This window comes from Daphnia pulex, chromosome 3 (assembly GCF_021134715.1).
Source record: "Daphnia pulex isolate KAP4 chromosome 3, ASM2113471v1".
Lineage (NCBI taxonomy): Eukaryota > Metazoa > Arthropoda > Branchiopoda > Diplostraca > Daphniidae > Daphnia > Daphnia pulex.
Genome location: NC_060019.1, coordinates 10,292,903 through 10,318,905, shown reverse-complemented (window position 1 = coordinate 10,318,905; position 26,003 = coordinate 10,292,903). Strand labels below are relative to the sequence as shown.

General features: G+C 41.4%; 1 protein-coding gene across 7 annotated transcripts; it reads right to left on the bottom strand.

The window, feature by feature from the left end:
* Nucleotides 1–147: 147 nt before the first annotated feature.
* On the bottom strand, nucleotides 148–25,577 carry LOC124191089 (ryanodine receptor-like). Of its 7 annotated transcripts, XM_046584083.1 has the most exons (84): nucleotides 25,293–25,577; nucleotides 24,373–24,477; nucleotides 24,004–24,102; nucleotides 23,683–23,697; nucleotides 22,950–23,027; nucleotides 22,784–22,859; nucleotides 22,600–22,712; nucleotides 22,428–22,533; nucleotides 22,258–22,351; nucleotides 22,016–22,198; nucleotides 21,780–21,951; nucleotides 21,532–21,701; nucleotides 21,348–21,472; nucleotides 21,086–21,286; nucleotides 20,845–21,014; nucleotides 20,452–20,783; nucleotides 20,296–20,393; nucleotides 20,033–20,228; nucleotides 19,753–19,963; nucleotides 19,487–19,695; nucleotides 19,180–19,420; nucleotides 19,041–19,114; nucleotides 18,896–18,978; nucleotides 18,747–18,834; nucleotides 18,557–18,677; nucleotides 17,727–17,826; nucleotides 17,206–17,404; nucleotides 16,919–17,143; nucleotides 16,719–16,852; nucleotides 16,373–16,658; nucleotides 16,162–16,312; nucleotides 15,792–16,096; nucleotides 15,546–15,720; nucleotides 15,325–15,471; nucleotides 15,191–15,262; nucleotides 14,377–15,123; nucleotides 13,727–14,311; nucleotides 13,340–13,658; nucleotides 13,053–13,275; nucleotides 12,579–12,957; nucleotides 11,835–12,508; nucleotides 11,685–11,775; nucleotides 11,481–11,621; nucleotides 11,252–11,418; nucleotides 10,895–11,192; nucleotides 10,669–10,822; nucleotides 10,490–10,613; nucleotides 10,246–10,269; nucleotides 9,890–10,109; nucleotides 9,495–9,827; nucleotides 9,288–9,423; nucleotides 9,127–9,208; nucleotides 8,715–9,068; nucleotides 8,193–8,646; nucleotides 7,994–8,128; nucleotides 7,743–7,901; nucleotides 7,423–7,668; nucleotides 7,135–7,247; nucleotides 6,447–6,540; nucleotides 6,206–6,375; nucleotides 6,069–6,135; nucleotides 5,827–6,006; nucleotides 5,681–5,757; nucleotides 5,462–5,616; nucleotides 5,311–5,399; nucleotides 5,063–5,232; nucleotides 4,846–4,991; nucleotides 4,707–4,777; nucleotides 4,519–4,584; nucleotides 4,360–4,439; nucleotides 4,131–4,292; nucleotides 3,894–4,050; nucleotides 3,630–3,823; nucleotides 3,362–3,565; nucleotides 2,803–3,283; nucleotides 2,616–2,735; nucleotides 2,380–2,535; nucleotides 2,105–2,315; nucleotides 1,947–2,044; nucleotides 1,654–1,869; nucleotides 1,245–1,580; nucleotides 1,054–1,186; nucleotides 821–986; nucleotides 148–747 (listed from the first exon to the last, which is right to left on the bottom strand). In XM_046584083.1, exons 1-84 carry the CDS (start codon nucleotides 25,344–25,346, stop codon nucleotides 576–578), a joined length of 15,537 nt encoding a protein of 5,178 aa, XP_046440039.1. In that variant the 5' UTR covers nucleotides 25,347–25,577; the 3' UTR covers nucleotides 148–575. The 7 variants fall into 7 exon arrangements, with proteins under 7 accessions (XP_046440039.1, XP_046440041.1, XP_046440040.1 ...); XM_046584085.1 differs by lacking the exon at nucleotides 10,246–10,269; XM_046584084.1 differs by lacking the exon at nucleotides 23,683–23,697.
* Nucleotides 25,578–26,003: the final 426 nt, after the last annotated feature.

The following is a 26,003-nucleotide window of genomic DNA, read 5'->3' as shown; positions in this document are numbered from 1 at the left end:
TCGATGATCGATGAAGATGCCACCGTCACTTCGTTTTGCAATTATTCTCTAATCAAAACAAAACAAAAACAGGGCGATACAGAATAGAACTACGCGAATTTAACCAAAATGGATGTTTGAAATAGGCGCTTGACTGATGATGACAGATTTATCAGAAGAGAGAGAGAGAGGATGTATTTTTGCAAGTGACAAAAGACCGTGGTGGGGCGGAGGGTCATGTTCCTTTGGAAAAAAGAGGGAAAAGCCAATTTTTTAAATGTTTGTGAGTGTGAAATTCAGATAGGGACTACACAGCAAAACTCGTCAAAATAAAACTCAACCAAAGATCCATCAGCCTTCCCTTACACAACTCCCCCGAAAATGAATAAATAAAAAGTAAAAGTATCATGATACTGCATTATTAGAAAAGGAACTTCAACACCTTAAACTAGCGTGGTGACTGCTGCTCCCGACAATCTCTCTTGACTCTTCCAAAAACAGGAACACCAAAGCAGGGTGGTAAATAATACACAAGTCGTGTTCATTAATCATCCAGAAGGGGGGCAAAAAGGGGGAAAGAAATCGGGGTAGTGTTTTTATCCTTTCTTCTCGCTCTCTCCTCCACCCAATTCCACTTCGTATTGTTTGCGGAAGCAGTCTCCGACTGGGAAGAAGTCCCAACAACGTTGCTGGTACATGTTCCATACATAGGTCTCTTGACCCGTGTACTCCGTGTCCGGTTTGTTGATCAAATGCATCAAGAAGAACCTGTGAGTGATAACCGGTACACATAAAATTGGTAAAACATTTTAATGTACACTCTACAAATCTGAGAACTCACAGATAATTTGCCAGATTGTGCTCCTTTTGTACGTGCGTATCGAACCCGTGTGGAACAGAATCAAAGTAATCCTTTCCTATACCGCATATGAAGCACTCGGACTCGAGATTTTCAGAAACGCTGGCCAACTGGTCACGCAATTCTCCGAAAGCATCAATAATCAAACCTGTTGCAAGATGGAAATCGTGAAACGCGCAAGTCTTGAAAGTTGCAATCCCATGACAAATATTTACCCTGGATGATGGCCAGCAAAATAACAATAATGAAGAAGAAGAAGGTGATATCGAACATAATGCGATACACTTCATATTCGTCGCCGTCGGGCGATTCAATTTCATCACCGATACCACCACCAGCTCGGACACCCTTGAATAGAGCGAAATTAGTTTTGAAATGGAAAATAGAATTTAAGTAGATAACAGACTTTGTAAATGTGGAAGACGAAGCAGGTCAACATGTCGTGACATTTCTTGTCCACGTTATCGTCTTCCTCCTGCACGTAAAACTTGCGGAAGAAATTGAAGGCGATGACCGTGTACAAGTAGACGATAATGGTTAACAGCATAACGGTCAACAACAGTTGCTTGCCATTGTGAGTGACGGACTGCAAGATGGTTCTCAACGAGGCAATGGCGACGGCCACATCCAGCAAATGAGCGGCGAAGAAGAAATAATTATAGTTGCCCAAGATTGAGAAGCTAAAGTACCACAGCGAGTACAAGAAGGAGTTGTCCGTAATGGTCACCCCCGCTTTCCACACCTAGTGGTCAAGTACACCGACATGTTGAATATAAAGTCGCCAACGCTTGCTCAATTTCTAATCACTATCCCACCTGGTAGCGCCAGTCCACGCTCAAGAGCGAGTTTACGAATCCGGAGGGCACTTCCTCCTCCTGAGATAGAGAACTTTTCTCCATGCCCAGAAGGTTGCTGATGGCATCAAAATCGTAGGTTTCACTGTACTTTTGGCGGACTTTCTTCTTTACAAACTTATCCCAGTAATTAACGGGGAAGGATTTCGCCGAAATGACCAATTTGTCCCAATAAGCCTTTGGCGATTCAAATTAATTACAGAGAAATCAATAAAAACAAGATTTTGTATACAACAGAAAATCAATCAACTTACCCGCATATCATTCTCTTCTGGTTGTTCAGCAATGTACAGTCCGTCAAATTCCAAGCGACGTGCAATCTCCTTTTCACGTTTGAAGATGGCCAGCGGGACTGCAAAAATCAAGGAAGGTGAATTTTTCTATTACTGACACAAGCAGGACTTGGATATACCTTTGAGGTGATAGTAGGCAATAAGCATGAAGAGCGATATCAGCGAGTGCAGCACAGCCATTCCGCGAAGGACGTTTGCGAGGTAAGAGAACCTTTCATCGACATGAATGTATTCCTCTGCATCTTCTTCATCGCCATCGCCATCTCCATCGCCGTCACCGTCACCATCACCAGCCTCTTCACCGCCCTCCAGAATTGTTTCCACAATATTCTAAACTCACATCGACAAGATGTTTGGAAAAGCTTTCTTATTATTATGTGTAAATACAATTTACCTGAGTAGCGTTAAAGATTTCTGTCGTTGCATTTTCAACCGCATCAACTATACTTTCTGCTAAGTCAGCTAATCCTCCACTTCCTTCAGCCTCGGCCGAACCACCAACTTCTCCGCCAGCTTCGTCTTCAGCGTTTCCGTCAATAATGTTCGAAGCCTACCGAAACATTCATTACAATAATCCATAGTGAATACAACAGCGCAAAAATTAACGTAATGAATTATAATAACAAATACCTTGTAGAAAAGCAGGACAAAATTGATGCAGAAAGCCAAAACCAAGGCCACGTACTTGAGTGTGTAAAAGTTACGAGCGAGGAAACAAATGGCCTTTCTGACATATTCTCCAAGATTCACCTGCGGTTAAAAATCAAGTTGAGAGAAAACGGTCCACATGTCAAGATTCGTACACTAAATCTCAGACCTGTGCAACTGGAGATGCGGCCGTGTGCGACACTGAGGTGGCCTTGGCTTCATCAAGAGCCGCCATGGTAGCCTCCTGTTGAGCTTGCACTTCAGCAGCAGCAGCTGCCTTAGCGGCTTCTTCCGCTGGATCTGTTAGGGTGCCAACAAACAGACTCGAAGCTGCAGGTGGTGGAGCAGCCGAAGCTTGCTCTGCGCCAGTAGACTGGGCTCCAGTGGCATCCGGTTGGGTAGGATCGGATGATCCGGCAGGAGGAACTGTGGTAGATCCGTCAGCGGCTTGAGCCGTAGGGTCAGTAGGCGAACCCACCAATGCTACTGTAGTAACGGGTTCTGCATTCGGCTCGGTTGGTAATATAGCTGGAGCGGGAGGAGGAGGAGGTCGAAGAATGAGCATTGTTGTCTCTTCAGTGACCGGTTTCTCTGGCACTTTCTCCGGTTGGGGACCGCGCATCAAGGAGAGTAAAATGCGGAAGAAATGTCTTTAACAAAAAAAAAAAAAAATCCAATGTCTAAGCAAATGTTTCTTGACAAAAAAATATGTCCCGTGTCTGACTGACTTGATCAAGTAGACGCCAAAATAGCCGGTGTAGTAAAACATGTAAAAGAAGAGCTTGAAGAAACCGACAAAGAGTTCGGGATAAGTTTTCTGCTTGAGTTCTCGAATCTGTTTTCGGATGTTGGATGGAGATAACATGGATAGCCCAAAAACAAGCGTGTCTTTGAAACCCTTGAGCTTTTGGCGCATTATGTCCATTGGCCCCCTGTATAACATTATTTCCTTTTTTAGTAAGAACAAATGTCTGAATAAATTCGTGGTTTCGTTACTGTTCTTCTTCGTCAGTTGGCAGTTTGTATGCAGCTTGGCGGGCTTGCGATATTCCTCCTTCTTCGTCGGAGGCCATCAATCCGCTTGCATGCTGCATTTCAAAAATGGCGTCCTCGCAAAAGTTGACAAAGGCCTCCAACTTTTCCTTATCTCCCTCCGTAACAATTGAGTAGAAGAAGGCACGCTTCGACTCCTACAAAATTGTTTTTTATTGGATTTTAGAACACATGTTTTGTTGACTGTACTGAAATTACAAAACAGACCTTAATTTGCGGTTTTTCCCATTGCTCAATGTTCGACTCGTTAATTTCGAAATAAACTCGTTCCATCGTTTTGCTACTGCCCATAATTTCGATGCGTCCTAAGAACGATTCGAAATAATTGAGAACGCTACCTGCTGTTTCCAGGAAACGTTGCAGTCTGGAAAACACACAAACAGCAAACAATCGTTAAGTAACCGTTACTGAATAGCATCTGTTTCTCCTTTTCTAAGTGCTTACCGAGGATCGCTTGGCATGTGTTCTGAAAGATTAGTCAAAAGAACCGCCAAGTTAAAACCGATTTCCTTAGCCGGATTGTGGAATCTCTCCGTGAATTCGATGTAGTCAATTTTTCCATCGTGATTAGTATCGCAACAAGACAGCATGAAATCCATCTCTTCCCTATAAATTGTTTAATGGAAAAAATTAAGTGACATTGTGGCTTGAGCTATTCGTTCCGTAAACATACACTGAGTAGCTCTTAAAAGCTTCCATCTTTTCTCTGAATTCTTTCGGAGTGATCCATCCATCTTTGGTGGTTTCCGATTCCTACGAGTTCAACAAGCGTGTTTTTGAAAATCCTGATAAGCAGCCCAAGTTCATTACAAGAGAAAAATAATTTTCTTACCTGGAAAGCCGCTGAGCCCGTCAAGTCCTTAAGCTTAAGGAACATGTCAAAATATTTTAGGATAAGCTGTTCGATACCGCGGTAAATTTCAGATCAAGGAGCAGAGTCAGGAACGTTGAAAGAAAAAAATGCGTAAAAAATCAAAAATAAATAGAGAGAAGTTTGAAAATTTGTGAAAATCTTCGTACCTCAACGTTAGAAGCAGATTCTACAAGTGTGTCAACCATTTGCTTTCCGATCGTTCCGTTTACGACATTTCCTTTAATGACAGAAAACATGAGTGAGAACATAACTTTACGACAAAAAAAAAGGGAGAAATTACTTTACCTTCAAGCATGGAGAGCATCATAATAACCATGTCTTTTTGAAGATTGAGCAACTCTTTAAGCAGGTCAAGCTGGCTAGAGTGCTTTGACAATTTGTCTTGCATGTTAGCAAACAGGAAGAGGAAACCGCCAACAGCATCCCACAATCTGGCGAACGTATCATAACGATTATTACACATCCTTTGTAATCTCCAACATACAAACGTTTTAAATTTTACCTTGAATGAGCTAATGCCTGTTGATTAAGCGTACACGGGCCCTGAATAACTTCACTTAACGTGTTGAAAACCTGACTGGCAACACCAATCGCTTTCAAGAAATTGGCTTTGCCCGCGGGATCAATAATTTCCTTGCTAGAGTAATGCCAGTAGAAATCCATAATAGATTCCTATTTCATAAATGATGGGAATAATGATTAAATAACAAGTGTTTCTGTTGGTTGCTACGAGATATTTCCATTATATACCTGCAAGCGCAACAGATAATCGACAGTGCAAATGACTACGTTCACTGTGGTCGTATTACCAGCTTGAGTTCTCAAATAGTTTTGCCATTCTAAAAAAGACCAATTTTGGTATTAACTCATTAAATTTCTCGTGTAACGTACTAAATTATACCGAGATTGTGGCCTTCGCAAGTCAGCTGAATAAATCGGAATAGAACACAGGTAAATTCGGCATCGTGCATGTTTTTCTCTCCGGCTGCACCTTCAGCACCGACACCAAGTCCTTCCGCTTTTGTATTGCGCTCAAAAGCATCCAAGTCCAAGACACTGAAGAATCAAATACTTTTTAGTTCATCACGTAAGTAATTGGATTTTTTTATCGGTAAAAGACCTGCAGGAATTCATTAACCCAGCGATTGAGGTGAAAAATCCAGCATCTTTTTTCTCTTTCAAGTAATTCAACATTTGCTACAAATAAATATTAAAATGTGCAGTAAATCTCAAGAACAAAGAAATGAACGGAAAGTTTTCTGTTACCATTTGGATATCGACATTACCACCGCGGAGAATGGAAATACCCAATTCTAGCGTGTTCATCACCATGTCCGACTGGGCGCCCTTGGCGGCTGAAATAAATTGCAGGACCATTTCGTAGACACCGCGGGAAGCGAGCCGAGATTGGTGGAACAGCAACTTCTGCTTTTCCATCTCTTGTTCCTGTTTTATTATACCGGCGTTATATAAATCGCACAACGATTAATTTGAAAGTTTTTTCGTACGTGAATTGAGGCGCCTCCTTCTTCATCTCCACCTTCTTCGTCTTCCTCTTCCTCTTCGCCACAAGACCTGACATAGTTACAAAAAAAAAAGGTTAATAGTGTTATCAAATAAATTTATGATAGAGACATCTCCTTACTTAGACATGATAACAGCATAAGCCATGTATAGTTCGTCTTCGAAAGTCGTTCCCGCTCTTTCGGTAGTAGCGCCTCGATTAAAAGTAGTCACTAGTTGCAGAAGAGGATCAGGTTTACCTTCTTCTTCTTCGACTTCTTTCTTTTTCAATTCGGCATCTTCGAACGATTGCTGGAAATGAAACAGTCGTGGTTAAGAAAACAAATAACACAAAATTACTATAAAAATAACGTTTAAATTACGGTCAAGTCTTCGATGATGACTTCTTGACCAACGTTTTCATCGGCAAGCCAAAGCTCTTGATAGGTTCGCAAGAATATGTTGATGGCTTTGTGTCTAAAATAATAAAGAGTTCAATTTAAAATGAACAAATTATTTGAGGGGATGGCGATTAGACACTTGCAACATTCAACCAAGAGCACACAAACCAAGACGATTTGTTAATAGGACGATCATCTTTATGTTTATAGGGAAGTTTTTTTTAATGTTGATTCATTACTGTAAATAAAAGGATTTCTAACATTTTGACTATACCTTGGCATTTCGAACAGGTGGGGATATCTCAAACATGAGGTAATGGCGCGTTTCCGAGTAATAGAAATTAGTTTCTTCCAACCCGACGCTGGGGCAGGTAACGGATTAATAGTAGCCTAGATACAGATTGTTGGCATGCGCATTTTGTCGATGTTGCACTTTAATTGCTTTTCACGGTTATCTTATTTTAATAGATGCTAATAGGATTTTGAATGGTAAGTACTCCAGCGTAGTAGCTCCAGTACGTACTTTGCGGTTCAAAGAATACCTAGAAAGCAGCGATGGTGCGTGCAGAAGCGTAAAATTAAAAAGCGAAAGCTCCATGCAACAGCAGTTGTTAAGGTTGAACAGAAACTAAAATAAGTAACAGAAAGTGAAATACAACAAAATAAGAACCTAGGTAAAGAGTGTAGTGATTTTTGTTGAAAACAGGCAATGACGGCGCGCTTTCTTTGAGAGGAAACCACAGAACGCCAGGCGTCCTTTTGCTGCTGCTGTGGGTGATCAATCTGCGAGAGCCCATGCATAATTTCGGTAAAACTTTTGTGTCAAAAATAGGAAGTAAACTAATATTGAAAAACTAGAAATCTAACCATTTTGAATGTGTCAGAGAATAACTTAGACAAATTAAAATTAAATTAAAGAATGAGGAAATATTAAATTAAAAAAAAAAAGGCATCATACCATATGCAAACCAAACAAAACTTTGGCCATGGCTACAATTCTTTCAACCAATTCGTCTAAAATAGCTTGGTGATTAGCATTCTTCTTTGCTGAGTCTGCCACTCCGGCTATGGCGGGGCTTGGTTTTTTAGAACCTAGTTTAGAATATAAATAATGTTGCCACGACATGGCGTCTGAGGGGTCAATCTTGTCCGGAAGAGTCAGCTGAGTTTTAGCAAAGTCGATGATTTCACGCTCAATGACTTTCTACAATGGCGATCGATAAAAGAATGCCATTAGTAACGTGTTGTCAATATTAGAGAACTTCGTAAAATTCTTACTTTTAAGAAACGGTCTTTACAGTGTTGTACAAGTTCTTGCTCTCTGCCAGGGAAAAGATTCAATCCGACAGGTAAAAGTCGTTTCAGACAAGCAACCATTAAAGAGGCTGCGATTTCCTTGTCTTTATCACGCTTGCGATCACGTGACTTCTTCTTTTTCTACACATTCAATAACAAGAACAAAAAAAAAAAAAAAAAAAAAAACGGTTTAACAATGTGTTCACTTTTCTATCAACTGCGGGTAAACTTACGACTTTCCCCGACGCTCCAGCCGGGGTTTGATCCGTAACAACAGTCGCTTTCCTGCTGGCTGAAGTTGGCATAATCAGGGTCATGTTGTCAATCTCATTGGCGGAGATAAAGTTTTGCTCTTCCTTTCCAAAATACTGGTGACAAAACATAAAAATTTAGTTTCAGGACGTATTAAAAACGCATCACAGTTTTAAATACCTGGGAATTCGACCACATGTTAAAGATCTCAGCGACATGAGCGTAGAGCTCTTCTCCTTCAGGAACATCATGACGTAACCAGTGGTTTCTTTGCAGATCGACGTATTTGATCAACAGCGGATAGAAGGCATAAATGTCTCTGACCAAGAGATACCAGTCGCCTTGCAATTGTCCCTCAACTTGTGACGTGTCTTCAGTGGTTGATTTCAAGAAGCCACGCAAAGTCTCCTCTTTGTGAAACATCTGCTCTGTTCGTTTACGAATCTTTAGAGCAAGAGGGAGGAAAGGATCCTTGAGAAGCTCTTCTGAAGTGTTAATGATAATTTGTTGAGTGAATCCGGCGATGCGGGTCATCCAAGGAGCCAATTCGGAGCCAACATGGGCTTTGATCAAGTTGAGCACATTCTTCAGCAGCTGGTTCATATGCTCACTGGTTACCATAGTAATATGATTTCTGTAATTAAAAATTATTTATTAATTTGATTATTAGCCTTTGTTGCCTTGGCTGTAAAGTAAACATACCCTCCAACAGGGTCTTGGTTGTCAGGACCCTGAGCCCACCAAAATGGTAAATAAGAGCACAGCATAGGTAACATGACGTCAATCACATGAGGGGCGTCTGTGTAACTCTTCTCGGAAGCGACAAATTGCTCCACTTGAGCAAGGAGAGTCTCGAGCGTCGGCATACTAGACTCTAATTTGGACATAACATCTTGAGCTTCAAGGGAGGATTCTTGTAATTTTCCGTGAATGCAGTACGGGTTGTGATTATTCAGATGGGGTTCCAGGAAAGCAACGGGAAACGTTGAAGCGAAGGCACCCAAGCAGCTACCAATCGACGGTCGATGACGATCGATTTCAATCTTAATGAATTTCCTGTGATTGTTTATGCGTAAGTTTAAAGTAAAATCTGTGAGACTAGTAATAATGATACCTGTCCTTGTAAACAGATGAATCGGTTCCAAATGTGTACAAGTTGTTTAAAATTTTGTAGCACGCGACCTGTATGTCGTCAACTGTTTATTCGCACATTTAAAAAATCGTTCGTTAAGAATGGCAAAATAAAAAAAAAAGAGTAAGAAAATCAATTATTACCTAGAAGATCACTGCCAAACTCGTAAACGGACAGGTGATCAAATAAGGCGGTCAAAACCGGAAGAAGAACCATTTGAACGTAACAGAGAGAGGAAGAAGTCTTCAAATGGGTTCCTCGAAGCAAATTGTACTTCATCTGATCATAACGACGGAAAAAATGAGACACCATGAAACGATTTAATGTGTCACAAAATAAATCAAATTTACCTCGTATAAATTACTCAAGCACTGGCTCAAGTCGTCGGCAGCATTGTTGAAAAACATCAACATGGATGTGCGGATGAATTCGTAACAATTCTTAACGAGAGATTTGGCGTCGGTAGCGCGAACCAGTACTTGTAAGCATCGCACAGCGATGCGGGTGTCGGAACCAAACGCAGAAAACTTGTAGCGTATCAGAGAAGCTAGTTTGCAAAACAGACTGGCTACCATTTCTTTCTCTTTCATTGAGGCTGCTCCAATACTGCTAGTAGCAGTTGCGACACTTATGAAATAATGGCGGTGGGTACTAAAGTATTTCTCCATTAAAGGAAGCACAACCTAAAAACATTTATAAGAGTTTAAGATGTATCAAATTAATCTAGAGAGCATTAAAAAAAAACCTTTGAGAAAAATTTGACGTCTCGAGTTGAAGTTTTGAAGCTGCTTCTGCGGCTATAGTTGGTGCTGGGTCGCAAATGTTTCATGTTGAAGGCAGCAATATCTAAATACTGGATCAGCTTCTCCAACAAGCTGTAAGCAAATCGACGATCGCTAGATGATGCATTTTCTCCTTCAAGGGCCACTGCGTCCGGATTTTGCTGTACTTGTGATTTTCCCATTCTGTAAAACAAAATGCAAATATTTTACTTTGTTAAAATTTAGAAAATCTAAAAGCACAAGCCAGTTAAATAAATCGCGGAAACTTTATTATAGTCCTTTTAGCGAAACCAAATACCAAATATTGTATGGTAAGTACCTAGATGAAGTCTTCGTAGCAGGGCTGCATGTGCATAAACGGTCGATCAAGTTGAATGTTGGTGATGAGTAAAAGGAAGGTTGTAACAGGGATACGTAATTAATATCGAAGGGAAACATCCGAATGCATTCAGGATAAAAAAAAAGTCACACTGACGATTGTTAATAAGATTATTAATTGGGAAAAGGAGGGTGTAAGGGATAGAAAGAGAAGAAATTCGTAATGTATTTTATTGAACCCTTACCTGTGCAATTTGTAGCCCATAAATTGGAGATATTTCAGCAACTCTTGAGTTCGCTCACGATCTTTCCGCTTTTCTTTGTCAGTCAGCAGGTCGTATGGTACCATCTGAGGGTGCAAACCTCCACCTATGTTCAACTCGTTTTACAGGTGTTTTTATGTGTGTGAGAAAAAAATTATTACCAGAAGAGGCCATTTCTTCTTTCTTCTTTTTCGCCCAAATATCGTGCGAATTTTCAGCCAAGCGTTCGGCCATATTTTGCATTTCCCTGCTCAAAGTAAGATTGGCCATATCCACTGGGTTGGGATTGTAATTATATGGTGTAGTGCCACCGTCCTGAACACAAATGGATTTGTCAAGTAAAATTATGGCAAAAAAAACCTTCTCCGACAAAGAAACAAAAGTTACCGTGCTGGAGCGTCTCATGCTATTTCTATTGCTATTGGCGGCATCATAATCTGCAAACTCAATACTCCAGCCTAATGCCACCAGAGCCTTCAAGGAATCTCTGATAGGTTCCCGATATCGCTCTCGTTCGTAATCCGACAACATATGAGGTGGCTTTAATCGCGGGTGGGATTTTGTCTCATCTGACCAGACGTCACCAAAATTCCAACCGTTTTCAATCTTTCGCTTAGCCCAAGCATCGTGATAGTGCTCAGAAAACTTTTGCACTAGATTAGTAAGCTCGGTGTTCAAGGAAACCCTATTACATAACAGCATTTTTAAAATCTGACTTTCAAGTATTATCGTAAACGTCATTACTTCATGGTGTTGATTGGCTGAGGATCATATGGGCCATTGGAATCTGGAGGAGCTGATTTATACCATTCATCTTCCATTGTTGTGGCCAGCGCGTAATCTGGAGGAAGAGCGCACCCGATAGCCGTTAGGCAAGGTAGGGCCTTTCCAAACAATTCTGGGTCGTACTCCTATTATTTAAATAATTGAATGTACACATTTGGGATTCGGTTATAAGATTGTTTTAAGTTACCATCTTGGAAAGGGAATCAAAGATGTTGGAGAAGAGCATCATGGTAAGCCGCTTTTCTTCGTCGCTAGCAGAACCGTAACTGCCTTGACCACCAACAGCGCCATAATATTTGCCGCAACGTTCGTAGTGAAGGGTCAAAAGCTGGAAAAGAACGTCAGTTAGTTTTTGAAAACTTTAATATCTTGTAAATGAGTCGTTAAGTACCCTGAGAGCCACTGTAGTGTATTCGGAAAGACGAGAAACGTCTACCGTTAGCTTTCTCAAGAGCTTGAGCAGCATGTTTGGTTGCAACTCTCTGTGATAAAACCAAAAAGAATTATTAAGAGAACGCAAATTACCAATATGAATGATTACCTGGTAAGCGCAACTAAAAAGTCAGAAACAGCTTCACGTTGTCCTTTAGTCAACATCTTGTTTTTAGAAAGACGATAGACTGTATGGAGCGTCGCGTCCAAAACGCTTGCGTGATTTTCAGCTTCGGCATAAAAACGAGAATGGGTGATCAACAAAGGTAAGATGGAGTTCCCGATGTAACGATTAAGAGCAAGAGCCATGTCTGACTCGCCACCATCCGTTTTCTCAAGAATAGTAGCAGCTCGCAAATCCGGTAAGAATGCTTCTTCCAAAAGACGGAAGAATAATTCGATATCTTCGATGCCATAAACGCGTTCCAAGAAGATAACAACGCTCTGTTTGTGACCAGGAATAAGTCCCGATGGCAAATCAGATCCACCATCTTCAGATCCATGGTTTTGTAGAGTAAAGCGCAAACTAAGCACACCCTCAAGATCTTCCAAGGGTACCAGGGATCGCAAAATTGCACGAGCACGAAGAGACTCATTCTTTCCTTGGGCGATGACGGCCTCGGCCGGCGCACATCGTCCGAGCAAATCGACAAGGGTGCAATAGAAGCTGAGAATAGCAGCTCCAATGTCGATGAAATCTTCGTCATCATCACCTTGTGGCATCGGGTGATTTAGTCCAGGAATTGTTATGGCTCCAGTTCCTGAATGAAGGGCTTTCTGCACCTATGTTAGAGGATATTTTATTAGAATAAGACTGATGTTGTTTACCGCAAAATAAATCTCATGGCTTTACTTGGATACGTTCCGACATTTTATTGGCGTCGGTAATGGCTGTTAGAAGACCATCTCCTTCACCACGTAAAGCAGGGCCGAGACATTCAGGACGGCGAATCAATAGCCGGATGACCAAATTTGCATTTTCTTCTACACTTTCGCCATTGACCCAAACGCAGAAACGGAGAAAGTCCAAGTACCGTTCACCTTCAACAGGATCCCAGCCCAAATCGGGATAGCCTCGCTCCATCAACTCGGTATTGGATTGCAAACCGCAACGGGACAAGTAGATGGCAATCTTTTCAAGGTAGTGTTCTCTTAAAGCCAATGCCAATTCAGTGTTGTCCATTACTGAAGAATACGCAACATCCAGTGGAGTACTACCTCTCAGTGAAGGTCTGGAAAGGACACACAAATTGTAGAGTCGTAAATTCGTGTTTCTTTTGCAACCATTTCATGGAAATCTTTTAGTACTTTGAAGTTTTAAGCATACCTTGATAAGAGAATATTAGAATTTTCCAAAAGGAAAGACAAGTGCTCAAACATGGTTTTCTGGTTTGCACGGGAAGTTCGGCAGAAATAACAAAGGAAACGGCAGCAGGCTACAACCATTTCATGTGAAGTATCCTTCTCTTTTGGAACCAGCTCAGCTTCTCCTCCTGAAGCTTGAACTTGAGCCTGTGTTTGTGCGTCCGACTGAGCTTGAGCTCGCCGCCCTGAAAAATAAATTTGTTTTTAAGAATAGATAAAAGAAAGAGCGTCCGTCTCGAGGGTTTGCACCTAAAGTATTCATCATGATAGCCATGACGTTCTCATGGACACGAAGATTGCGCATAAGATCAGGATGCTGGAAGAAGGAATGGTTATTGACCATCTTCCATAAGAGCTCTCGCATTAATTCCTCTTCTTCTTGCGACATTTGAACAGGCAATAGGCCGCGGATACGACTCAAACCAATCCAGAGTTCCTGCACGTCCTTTGTGGTGCGACTGTTAATGACGTATGTTTTCTGCAAAGCTCGCATGGCCTCTCCTACGCCATCATACTGACGCAGTAACAATCGAAACATTTCACGCACCAATTTGTAGCTTTCGATTACCTGCAAAGTAGAAACAAATTTTGGATGAAGCTACTAAAATTTTGCGCATTAGAAACAATACGATTTACCGACTCTTCTGCCCAGGAAATAATAGTTCTAATGAGCACTTTGCGAAATATTTGTTCACGGGATTTTACATTTTCTTCGGCTACTTGTTCTTCTTCGTGTTTCTTTGCTAGCGTGACAACATTCATCATGCGATTCATGAGTCCGGGTTTAGTTTCCTCTTTCACTGGTTCCTCTTCGACTAGCTCTTCCTCTGCCATTTTGTGAAGGAGCTTGGACGTGAAAGATTCGTGGAAAGTCGTCTGGATCTGCGCTAGTTCCTCATTACATGGACAGTTTTCTCTTTCTTCTTCCGGCAAATTTTTGAATCCCAAGATGGCATTCATTTGTTGGACTGGCGGGCAACGGAACTCGCGCGTCTTCTTGGCAGCTATAGCTGAGGGAAGATCAGACTGTTTGATCTCGATATAACGACGCAATTGATCCGCTTGGATCTCGCCGACAAAATCGTGACTGAAATTGACAATCGATTCCACGCGATGGCGAAGCTGGTTGTCCAATAAATGATGCAGTAAACAGCACATTTGCAGTTTGACACCCTCTGCTAAGGGCATCTGAAGAAGTCCTTTTCGGTGCTCATCTTTCCCCTGCAGCCAAAAAAGTTTATGAACGTATTAAATTGGAACTATACACAATAAAAAATATAAATTACCATGGGATCGTAAGTCGGATCCCAAGTTTCAGGATCAATCAGACTCAGCAAAGGCGGAATATCGTCGTCCTCCATAATTCCAACGAGCAACAGTTTATCAATAAGTTTGAGAAGGGGAACGAATAGCATTTCGTTACTTCCGCCAATTGGATCGCGGTTATGAACTTGATTCAGTTTAACGGCGAGTTCTAAAGCATGGATAGCAAATACTTTTACTGTCTCCAAGGGGAAAAAGGGTGTGCTCAATTCCTTGATAGTTTCAATGTGCTCTTGAATATCAGTTGTAGTCATTTGAGGCCTGATGGATTCAACACGCAGTGAACTCAAGCTGTGTGTCATATCAGGATCCGAGTACAAATCCTTAAGCTCGTTACTCATCGGAATGATGTACTCATTTTGAGTCACTTCCATGGTCTTGGCATGTGATTCAATGTGTAGAGCAATCAGTAAATCAGAGAAGCCGGCTCGCAATGGCCCTGAAAGATACTCGGACTGTATGGCGTACAGCAATTGCTTTTGATCCACGTATGAGCAAAGAGTGTGTGCTGCTCTGAAATTAGACTGAAAGCACAAAGCTGAATAGAGCTGTAAAGTGTGCGCGTGGAAACTCAAAAGTCGCTCGTGTTCAATTAGCTCAAGAACATCTATGCATCTGTCTTCTTCCGGTATGTGGACGGCCAGCATAGAAACAGGATCTTCACACAACATACTCCAGCCACGAAGATCAGAGAGCTTCAGGGCATGTGCCTAGAATAGTAATAAAGAAAAACAGTTAAAGAAGGATTCTCACTATTTCGAGTTATTAATTACATACCTTAAGAGATTGATTAGGGACGCGTGACCACTGATGTGGTTTCAAAATTTGAACTTTCAGTCGAGGTGGGAACTATAACCAAACAAAATTATGATTGTCATGCCCACGAAAAATAGGTTAGTTGACGGTCTTACCTGAGGCACAACGTGTTTCTCAGAATTCTGTAGAACCGCAGCTGAAAGAGGTAATGTGGTGGGAGTGCGGCCTAATTCAAATTGTAACACTTCCTTACTGGTGGCCTCAACAAAAATGGCAGGGAAGAGTTTTGTTCCCACTTCCATCTGCAAATACATAATCATTTAATCACCTTTAAATATAAGCGGCTTGGGGAGAATCGAATGTAGAAATAACATGCCTTGTAACGGTGTTTCGTTTCTTTTCCTTCACAGGTGAAACTAATCCATCCCGTAGCCGTGTCAATGAAGCAGCCAATAAACATTCCTTGAGACGCTCCTTTGCTGGCTACGTCTTGTGTTACTTCGTTATAGAGCTCGTCGGCTCGCAACATGTAGCAGCTGTGACGGTCCACACTGCGAAGAATAACCCAAGATATTTATTTTATTTTATGACACAAATTGCGATCTAGGTAATAGTAAAGAACCTTTCTATAATACGCTCTTGTTCGTCCACTCTGGAAATAAGAACCTTTCTATCCTTGGACTGATCGAAAGTCTTATCTTGCAAGTGGAATTGCGTCGTGACCCAACCGACGTAAACGTGACTGGGGTCCTGACCCGGGAAAATTCGAACACCATAGAAATATTCATTGATGAGCCGCATGCATTCAACATCCAAAGGATCGAAATCTTCGCCTCCCATTATTCCTCTTGGCTGTATCATGGGGCTTGATCCTTGTCTCGATGGTCGCCGATCAGGAATTGCAGGCGGAATCACTTTCAGATCGTTCTGCCAAAACAAAAATGAAAATATTGAACTATGCGGGAATTCTACTCATTTAGAGATTTTTGTACCGGAGCCAACCGAACATTATTGACGTTCTTGGCTGCGAGATTTTTCGACCTTTCTGGTTTCTGTACTCCATCGCGGTTGGCCAATCCTGGCTCGGGAGTTTTGGCTTTGTTGCGACGTTCGGTACTGGCGTCCCGAAGGCGTGAAAAGAATCTGGGGAAAGGGAAAAATGAATTGAAAATATATTTTTACAATTTTTGTATCGTATCTTACGCAAAAGGCGACTTCCCACGTTTCTTATCCTTGGGATCTCCTCCGCTCGTGTCGGGAGTTCGGGCTTTGCGATCGTTTTCACGAGTTTGTCTACCAATGGGAAGTTCACTGGTGGCACGCAATATCCCTTTGCTGGGACTGGCATCGCTTACATGACCATTAATATCAAGACCGTTTGTATTATAATCGATGCTGCGCATACGACCAGCTCGTTCGGGAACCGGCGGTCTAGATCCAGTTTGCTGGGTTCTGCGTTGTTCTTCAGAGTCGAAGCCATACTGAAGTTCTGTAAAATAGTAAAATTAATTTCTAAGTGGCCAAGAAAGATAGTTGCTCCCGATATTACCATTGATATCCGACATCGTGAATCCTGATTTCAACATAGTTTGCTCCAGCGTGGCATTGCGCGTCACGTTATCAGCCCGAAGACGGTTCTGTCGTAGACGGATTTCCTGCCATCGTCGACCTTTCTCCTGTTCACTACATTTCAAAAGAGAAAAAAATGTTATTTGCCATTACGCAATGACATGACAACAGGGCGATTACGATATGAAGGCATCGTGAAAGGTAACTGGCAAGGACAATCGGAGAAATTCCCAATTGGCCTTCTCCATTGTTTCAAATTCCTTGTGAGAAATCTTCATACAAGGTGGAGAATCTGATCCACCAGGGATACGCGTCACTTCTATGGGAGAATCCGCGAAATCGTCATTATTCTCGAAAATGGGTTGATCGCGTGTGTACCAATAAGTCATTTGTCGACTCATATTTCTGTATGGAGAAAAGCACTAGTCAAAAAATCCCTACAAAAACGATATAATGGGTTAACATACACGCAGAATGGTTCGTATCCTTCTTGAAGACCGCAAGAGGTGAAATATTTAAGCGCATTAACATCTTGTCCAAAAACAAGTCTTGCTCTTTGTCCAACTCCCAATGTGAAAGCCGGAATGAATTCTTCGCCTTGAATATCTGTAAATGCGGTTTCACTTCCCATAGAATCCATAAGCAATTCGCCATTTAGAGAGAAACCTGCGTGAATGATTCTTTTCATTAAAATGAATAAACTATTCGATAGGGAATCGGTTCGTGCTTTAAAGAAACATCCAAATGATAAGGATTCTAAATCAATTTTTTTGTTCGAAACTTCGGTAAAAAACTATCGGCACACAATTCACCACGTTAGAAAAGCTCGATCGTTGGGCTTTACACACGCGACATACCTCCATAAGCTGGATAGTTTAAATTTGTTCAACGATCAAGTTAAACTTACTTGTCACTCAACATCTTGTCCCGTGTACCAACAAAGACTCTTATTAGAATTTTACGGGATTAGTTTTATTCCGATACTTACTGATGGTGCGATCGACTAAATCGAGGAAGGCGCCAACACAATCTCCAGCCGACCAGTGTTTGCCGAAAGATTCACCAGATCCCACGAAAAATTTCTCCTCCTGCACACAAAACGTCATACACACTCACTCAAAGCATTCGGATCTGGCCTTCTACGTCATTTGAAGACTTTATACATTGTTATCAGTTTCAAATAAAACAATAAGATACACTACAAAATGCCGTGGTTCGGCTAATAAAGGTATAGAACACATTGCACATGCTCATGCCCGTGCAGCTATGAAGCGAATATAAATGTGACTAATAGGTACTTACACATCATTCTATCGTGCAAGTTGATCATGCAACCGATCACGTCCCCGATTTGAACTTTTCTTCCGCACACGTCCCCTGAGCCATGGTGCCATTTAAGGCCCTACAGACACATTCGGAGTACATAGTGATCATAAGCAAAAAGATTTGGTGAAGGAATTCTCAGTGACGGTCGATTCAAGTATTTTAGACCATGTCATCGAATAATCAAATTACAAAATAATTAACAGCGTTTTTTTCAGCAAAACTATAAACGCGTATTTGAAGGCATGCTATGACAGCTATGGTGATAAAAGAATAACCGTACGAATCTAACATAGAAAAGAATTAAGGAATTGGCAGTGGATTCTCACTCATCTGCTTGCTTAAATTAAAATATGTGATGGACGTCAGGAAAAAAAAAAGATAAAAGCTTAATTAAAAATAAACATGATGCCTCACGATGCGCTTCCTGAAAGAATGAGCAGTACTGATTACCGCACCTACGATCTAATCTTAGACTACATGTAAAGCACGTACCCTCCATCCATCGAAAGCCCAGCTGCAGTCGTCTTGGCCTAATTGATAACCAGCTTTGGCATCAGCTCTAGCCCAACCCACTCGCATAGGGCCAGATGTAAGAACTTCAAACTCGAAATACCTGCAACAAAATAATATGGAAAACTTTTAGCAATCATTTCTGACGAAATTCCTCCCAAGAAATTTTTACCATTTTCCAGAGGACACGGCATATGTTTTCTCCGCTCGATATGTTCGGTATTCTGGATTTTTTGAGCCCACCGTACCACCGACTAGAGCTGAAAAACAACAGCTTTTATAAAATAGTTTGTAATGATTAAAAACAGACTTGAATCCAACCAGTTTCATGTGCCTCCCCTGTGGGTGGCTCCAAAACGTAACCGTAAACGAGCAAAGTACGAACAGTTTCGCTGGCAGTATCTCTAAAAAGCAAAGAGTTTTAGTGGATAACATACATATGCTGTGGCAAATTGTAGAGTACTACCTGTTGGCTTTTTTAATGATGTCGTCAACATTAGAATAAGGGACCAAGTGAGGACTACGCTTGTTGTCGGGATCCTTAAAATGACAAATGTTGATGAAATTAATTGATAATAATAATTTCATTTGTGTTTTTAGTATACTTCGTTGAGGCCATAAGTCCATCCTTGTGTAATACGTTCTTTGGCCCAGACGTTGTGGGTGTTTTCTGCCAAATGATCAATCAATTCCTCTAATTTGCCACTAAGAGTAATATTGGCCAAATCCAATGGGGCGGGTTTATACCCGTTCGACTGGGCAAAAGGATCATTGGGCAATCGCACTGTTTTGATGCGCGATGGAGGCTTGTCCATAGTGATGTGATAGCCCAAGGCAAGAATTGTCCTAATAATCCATGAAAATCAGTTAGTAAAGCAAACAATTAATTTAAAAAAAATTATTATTATCGACTTGAGTGTTTGCAAAGCCAGTTGAGTGTCATAACGTTTCTCAGCTGGCGGCAATCGTTCAAACGGAGTCAAACAAGGATGGATTTTGTGTAAATCATCTCGTCTTTCACCAAACACCCATCCCTCTTCGATTTTGTTCATGGCCCATATTTCGTGAATATTTTCCGCCAGACGATCGCGAATAGTTTCGATGTAAGTAGGTAGAGCAATCTAGATTTCGTAAATTTTAAACAATAATCCAAGTTGGTCATTTCAAGCGCAGCTTACCATCGACGTATCCACAGGTTGCGGCACGAAAGCAGTGTCATTCAGCACTTCAAGAGGGCCTGCCAATGTACTTTTGGTCAAGTCCCCAAAGTGGAAACAAGGATCGAGAGCTAAAGTCTGGGTCGGTAGAAGACACTCGTACAGCGGAGAGAATCCGTACGGTGACGGGAACCTTAAACGACCATGTTCACCTCCAAACAAGAATCGGCAACTAACAGAGAAAACATTTTGTATTGAAATATTCGTTGCTAAAGTGAGAGGATATTTCTCTCGTTTTTACCTGACTCGTGCAGAACAGCTGACCACTGGGAAAAACATACCGTCCAAGTTCATATTTTTAAAGTTTCCCTTGACTTTGACTCCGTTAAGATAGAAATTCATAATGGGGACCGAAAGATCTAGAGCACAACCGATTACATCTCCTTTCCGGATGTAAGGCTCGGTCATTCCGGCATGAACAACGGTGCTTCGACCGCCTGTTACATGGAGTGAAACAGTTTAGAGAACTATTTCAATTCCTGCATCTTATTGAAATATTTATACCTGTCCACAACTGGGCTCCGTCAAAACCGTAAGAATACAAATCATCACCTACGCCATTACCGCCCCATTTTTCTCCTCCTCCGGGATAAGCCACGTAACTATAGGTAAAAAGGAAATTGTTATTGAAATTATCATTTTTAAACATTGAAGTCTTACCCAGGTAATTTGGCCCATCCAACGCGCAAGTGGGGCATGAGATGTGTCGTTACCTCGACATGATCCACAGTGAGCTCAAAGTACCACTTGAGAAAAACCGCTGAATTGGCGACTTTGCCAACATAAATGTTGGGTCGGATGCTAGACACATGATCAACCAACTGTGTCTGAAGTAACAGGTTTCTGCCGGGCAAAAGATAATCGGCGATATTGTTTTGCGAGCTGCGGACAGCAACTCCGTTACCGACACACAAGGAGCACAAAACATCCAAGACTTTGGGATCTCTTCCGTGTTTCTCAAGAAGAGATATAATTACTTTGATGTGCTCTTCCTATGGGGTAAAATTGTGATTTTTAAATGAGTGAATAAAAGGAAATCTCACGAAATCATACCCTCATCATGTTCAAGGCTTCTGGGGAGTCAATAAGAATGCAGTGGAGTACGTCCAACATGCCTGTACCTTCTCCGGAAGCTTGGGAGCCGAGTCGGCTAAATAGCCAGTTCAATCGATGTGATTGGGCGAATTGAGCGCAATTCGTGTGGTTTCCTCTAATAATGGCGGCTGAATTTGAGAAAGCCATAGAATGTGAATACACCGAGGTTACCAGTTGATTTGTGTAATTGATTAAATACCTAGTAGCTGATAGAGATAGGCCGAAATGGTTTCCAAGTTCTGGCCGGCAGCTTCTCCAGCTAGTGCTGCCATATACCCTTGGCCAGTAATTGTTGTAAGTTTATCAATTGCATCCAAAATAAGATTGAGGATGCCTTCTTCTTGAAATAAATCTTGACGGTTGCGTAGGGCTCGCAACTTTAATTGCTTTTCTTCGTGCTCTAAATAATAAAAAGAACATCAGTAACAAAGCAAAATAATTAACTTTCGATTAAACGATACCTATATTCTCTTCTGGTTGAGCGAAATAGTCGATCAAATCTTCAAGACATTTTACCATTTCGGACAGATTAACATTTTCAAAAAACGTCATGTGTTGATGATCGTTTGCTAGAGAATCCAATCCTCTAAAATAAAAACAGTTTAAATATGATGACATATTTTTAAAATAAAATGAGTTAAATACGTGATAAATCTGTTGAAAAGGGAACTGCATTTCCTGATAACACGAGCTGTACGAGACTCCTCCTCTTGGCTTCGACTGAACTCAAGTCCGTCGTCCATTTTTCCTTCCTCATGCAAAACGGCTTGTTTCTCCTCTACCTTTCCGACACCTTTCTTCTTTGTCTCGAAGGCCTATTTTATCAAGTGTGAAACACGTTAAAATAATGAACAGGTTATGGCTAACAGATTCTAATGAAAGATTGGTGATACCTTGTATGAAAGCCAGAGACCAGTTTCAACGTGTTGAACAATAACGGTGCTGTCACCGTATTTGATAATAGGAGAGCCCAAAACTTCTAAATCTTTGTCTTCTAATATTTTCTTCTCGTCATCCTTTTCTTTGCGCAAGTAGAATGCGCTGACCGCCAAGTTGGCCTCATTCCTGAATTTTTTCAGGGAATCAATTTTTAGTACAGAGATTGATTATATTTTTAAAATATACTAACCTAGGAAGGAGACAGAGATCTTTATTTTCATTGTAGCAAAGGTAGCGGCCAGTGGTGATATGTCGGATGCGCATGGGATGAAGCCAATTGATAAATCCACCAGCCCATTTGGTACGGGCCAATTCCAACCGCCACAAAGAGCGAGCTTGTAAAACAACATCACCTCCTTCGTAGACCACGATACTAAAACCAAAAATCGTCGACTCAGATCCTTTGGAAATTTTATGAAAATGTATACTGACTTTTGTCCAGGTTGCTCTGACCATGACGACGGAATCGTAAGACACTCGTCGCCTCCATGGAAAAAGCGTAAAACTTCGCCACCGAACAGAAATCCTTTCAGGGAAAAAGAACGTCGTTTTTATTCGGGATAGTTGAAATTTGAAAGTAGGCATGTAATTTAAAGTCATACCAACGTTTTTGACGCGACTTAATCCCGTTCCAAAAGGAGCCACCGACCAGTGGGTAACATGGAAAGAAGCGTTGACAATCGATACATCTTTTTCTTTCGTGGTGTGCTGAGATAAATGAGAGCAGAAGTTGAAACACTGAAGGGCAACATGTTTTTGCTGATGAATAGTTACCAGGTAACGCTCAGTAGCGACTGAAACTAGAATCAAATCGTCACCGACTCGAACCTTTTCACCTTCCGAACGCTGTTTTGAAGCTGGGTGAAGTGTCCACCAACAAGCCTCGCCTATCAAGGCAGATTAACAAATCAAGACATTTCAGATATAATGTAAATGATAAATCGCTAAACTTGCTTACCTTGTGATTGCTCTTGCAAACCAACATCAAAAGCTAATTTGTCATTCGAAGAGCTGGTAGAAAGACAGGCCAAATACTTGATACGAAAATATTGATGGGTTAAATATACAATAGCAAACAGCAAACCATTAATTCTTGGTAATAATAATGCAATATATTTGTTTACCATGTTACTGTTGAGATGCCTCAACAAGACTGCATTGCCATAAAGTAAAGTCCTGTGGCCAGAGCCTGTGCCTGTTCCCTGTGAAACCAACAGATAATTTACTGTAAATGACACGTGATCACAATCATATTTGTGATGATCACGATGCATGAAAAAAGGCATATAAAATGGAAAAGAAACGTTTGATGACAATTATGAAGAATGAACCAAGATGATTAGAAAAAGTACGTGGCTTGATTTAACAAACAAAGTGCTGGTGTTGGTGTTGATAACAGTCATGGGTGCAATTATATCACTGATTGGCGCTCTTTTCACCTTTCTTTTACTGGGGTTTGTCTGCTACTGAATTTTCTCTCCCTACCTTTTATTTTCAGCGCGAACTGACAAAGAATTTCATTTATAGTAGTAGACAAGGCAAACCGGAAACCCCCGTAAAAGAACAAAAGACTTGAAGTGAAATAAAATTGCACGACTGTTTGAAAGTGCTCCATGTTAACATGCTTCTTTTTATCAGTTCCTGATCAGACATTTGCGTTATCACAATAATTGTGTGCCTTGATTGACAAACTAGAACATGCCTTTGGAAAACTTTAGCACAAGAAGCTATGATAATTGACGAAGAAAAAGTGAGGGTAAGTATTCTGATGCGTTTGAGCAGAATAAATACGTAATTAAAAATTTAAAACGTGTATATGACCGAAAAATGCCTCGCTCGGGCCATGTTATTACTTACAATGGATCCTCCGCCCTGTAACATAATAATGAATTTTTTCTTTACACTTGGAAGAAATCGCTCCTAATATTTTTGTCACTAATTGCCATAACTATTTAAAGCAGTTTAATGCTAATAATCGGTGGGCGAACACCGTTTAAAAAATTTCTTCATGCGCGCTCGCGCGAAATATTTGAATTGATGGAAGCAAGAGCCATCTACTGACGTTTGTACAGAACAATACAAAATTGAACTTTGGCGTTTTACTAAATGATTGCTGAAAAATGACTGAAGGCGAATGAGTCAACTAAAAACTGGTATGATAAAAGTATACACACTCACCGATTCGGACGAAGCTGCTGTGACAAGTTCTTGTAAAGCCCGAACGGAAAGAGCCTGTTCGATGACGAAGACGCATTGTGATAAATCCGGTGGGGCATTCTGTAGGTCGAAGCAGAAAAAGAGGTCATACATTGTTAAGTAGATTAACTTTCAAATGGAATGTCAAACTCATTAACTCGGCACTTAACCTAAGGGTCAACTGTGAAGACTAATGACACAGCAGATTGCCGATAACGGAGCTAGGCTTAGTGCGCTCCGATGTCAGCTTATCCGGATTCTTTCGAATATTAAACGAAAGACATAAAGCCAGACCCATCGATACACAGACAGAGAGAAAGTATCAAGAAGAAAATAAAATGGTCAAGTCACCTTATCGGCGATGTTTTCCAGAAAGCAATGCCGATTTCCAAATCCTTCGGCGGCGAGACAGACCCTCTCGCCGGTTGCAGTGCACGACAGGCACACATTATCTTCCTATCATTGAATAATCCGAAAAAAAAAAATAATTATATAAACATTAAATATCAGCTTAAATTCCACCCAAGTCAAAACAACTGTGAACATAATTACTGTTGTTTATGGGTCGAAATAATATTAGAGGTACTACCACATAGTCTACAAAGGCGACAACGATGGGAAACGAATCGTGAATCACTTGTTGACGTAACCACGACCACGTTGCCAACAAGCCAAAATAAGCAAAGTAGAAATTTGCTGCGGCAATCACGAATTGAAAATGAAAGCAAATCTGGATTGCACAGTTTGGAGCGAGGCCGAGAGAGTGAAGGCCCTTGTTGTGTCTGTTCATAAAAATCACTCGTTCCTGATGTACTGGCACTAAACACAGGCAGTTGCGAATATCTATTCTGGCCGTGAAAGAGAAGAGATAGAGAGAAACAAGCGGCAACGAGTGGTAGGGGAGGATTGACTTTCGAAGGGCTGCCGAAACTTTTTTATTTTTAGCGTGAGCCCGTGCTTGTTTCGTTCGTCAGTGAGCGGGCCGTGCCCGAGCCATGCAGACATTCACCTCCAACGAGCCAAAACTTTCAACAAGAACAAAAAAGCAAGTGATGGAAGCCAATGTCTTTAGATTCCGATCGAATACACACCCCACACACGATCCCGTTTTGTATTCTGATTACCAACTCTTTTTGTGCCGGACATCTTTTTTACCTCACCAGCTGATTGGCAGCTGCTCGACCAGCGGAAAACATTCATGACAGACGTCACACACACACACGGTGCCGGTGAGGGTTAAAGAATTAAGGAACGGGGTTAATAACACATACCGTTCTCAGGAAGGAAACATCATCCTGCTCGGAACCGCTCTCCTTGTCGGCCATGACGACGATGAAGCGAGGTTAGCCGCCAAATCCTACGGCATAACCTAGTTCCAACTAGCCTTACACACTTGGGGGTGTTGGTGTATCCAACCAACAATAAATTCGAAACCAACTTTCAAGAAGAGGCAAAGCACCAGTGATTCTTCGAAACAGAAAAAAAGGATGATCCAGCCTCCCGCACGAACCCACTTCCGATAAAGCGTGCAGTCAACCAGCGACTGGCCAACAATTCTCTGCCGTCGGGATCTCTTCATTCGGTTAGAAAAGCTCATCGGGGGTCTTGCACCCAAAATAGCTCTCTCTCTCTCTCTCTCTCTCTTCTCTCTATACGTCTTTCCACCATCTTCTCGTTCACTTTTCTTTTTCTTTCCTGTACAATACGTTTCTACTTTCATTCTTCCGCCAAAAGCATCCTTCTGTGATCGCTGTATATTTTGATGAGGAGAAGATCAACTATACACCAACAAGGGCTGATTGAACAAATAAGAGTCGACCCATATGTTTTCGTCGCCATCTCAAACTGAGCATGACGTGAAACTGTTTATGGGGGTTGCAAAGAGCTGATGGATGGATGGGCCTAATCAAGTCAAGAAAGGACCAACGACCAATCAAACGCTTTTATGCACCGGCAAAAAGATATGTGATTGTGACCCGATA

Bases quoted from the DNA above. Each gene is read 5' to 3' on its own strand.
- LOC124191089 (XM_046584081.1), bottom strand. From the start codon at position 25,346: ATGGCCGACAAGGAGAGCGGTTCCGAGCAGGATGATGTTTCCTTCCTG. The intron at 21,287-21,347 runs GTATCGTTTAAT...TTTATTATTTAG, and splicing joins TCAACCAGAAGAGAATATAG to AGCACGAAGAAAAGCAATTA. The intron at 10,110-10,489 runs GTAAGGGTTCAA...TTTGTTTTACAG, and splicing joins ATGGGCTACAAATTGCACAG to AATGGGAAAATCACAAGTAC.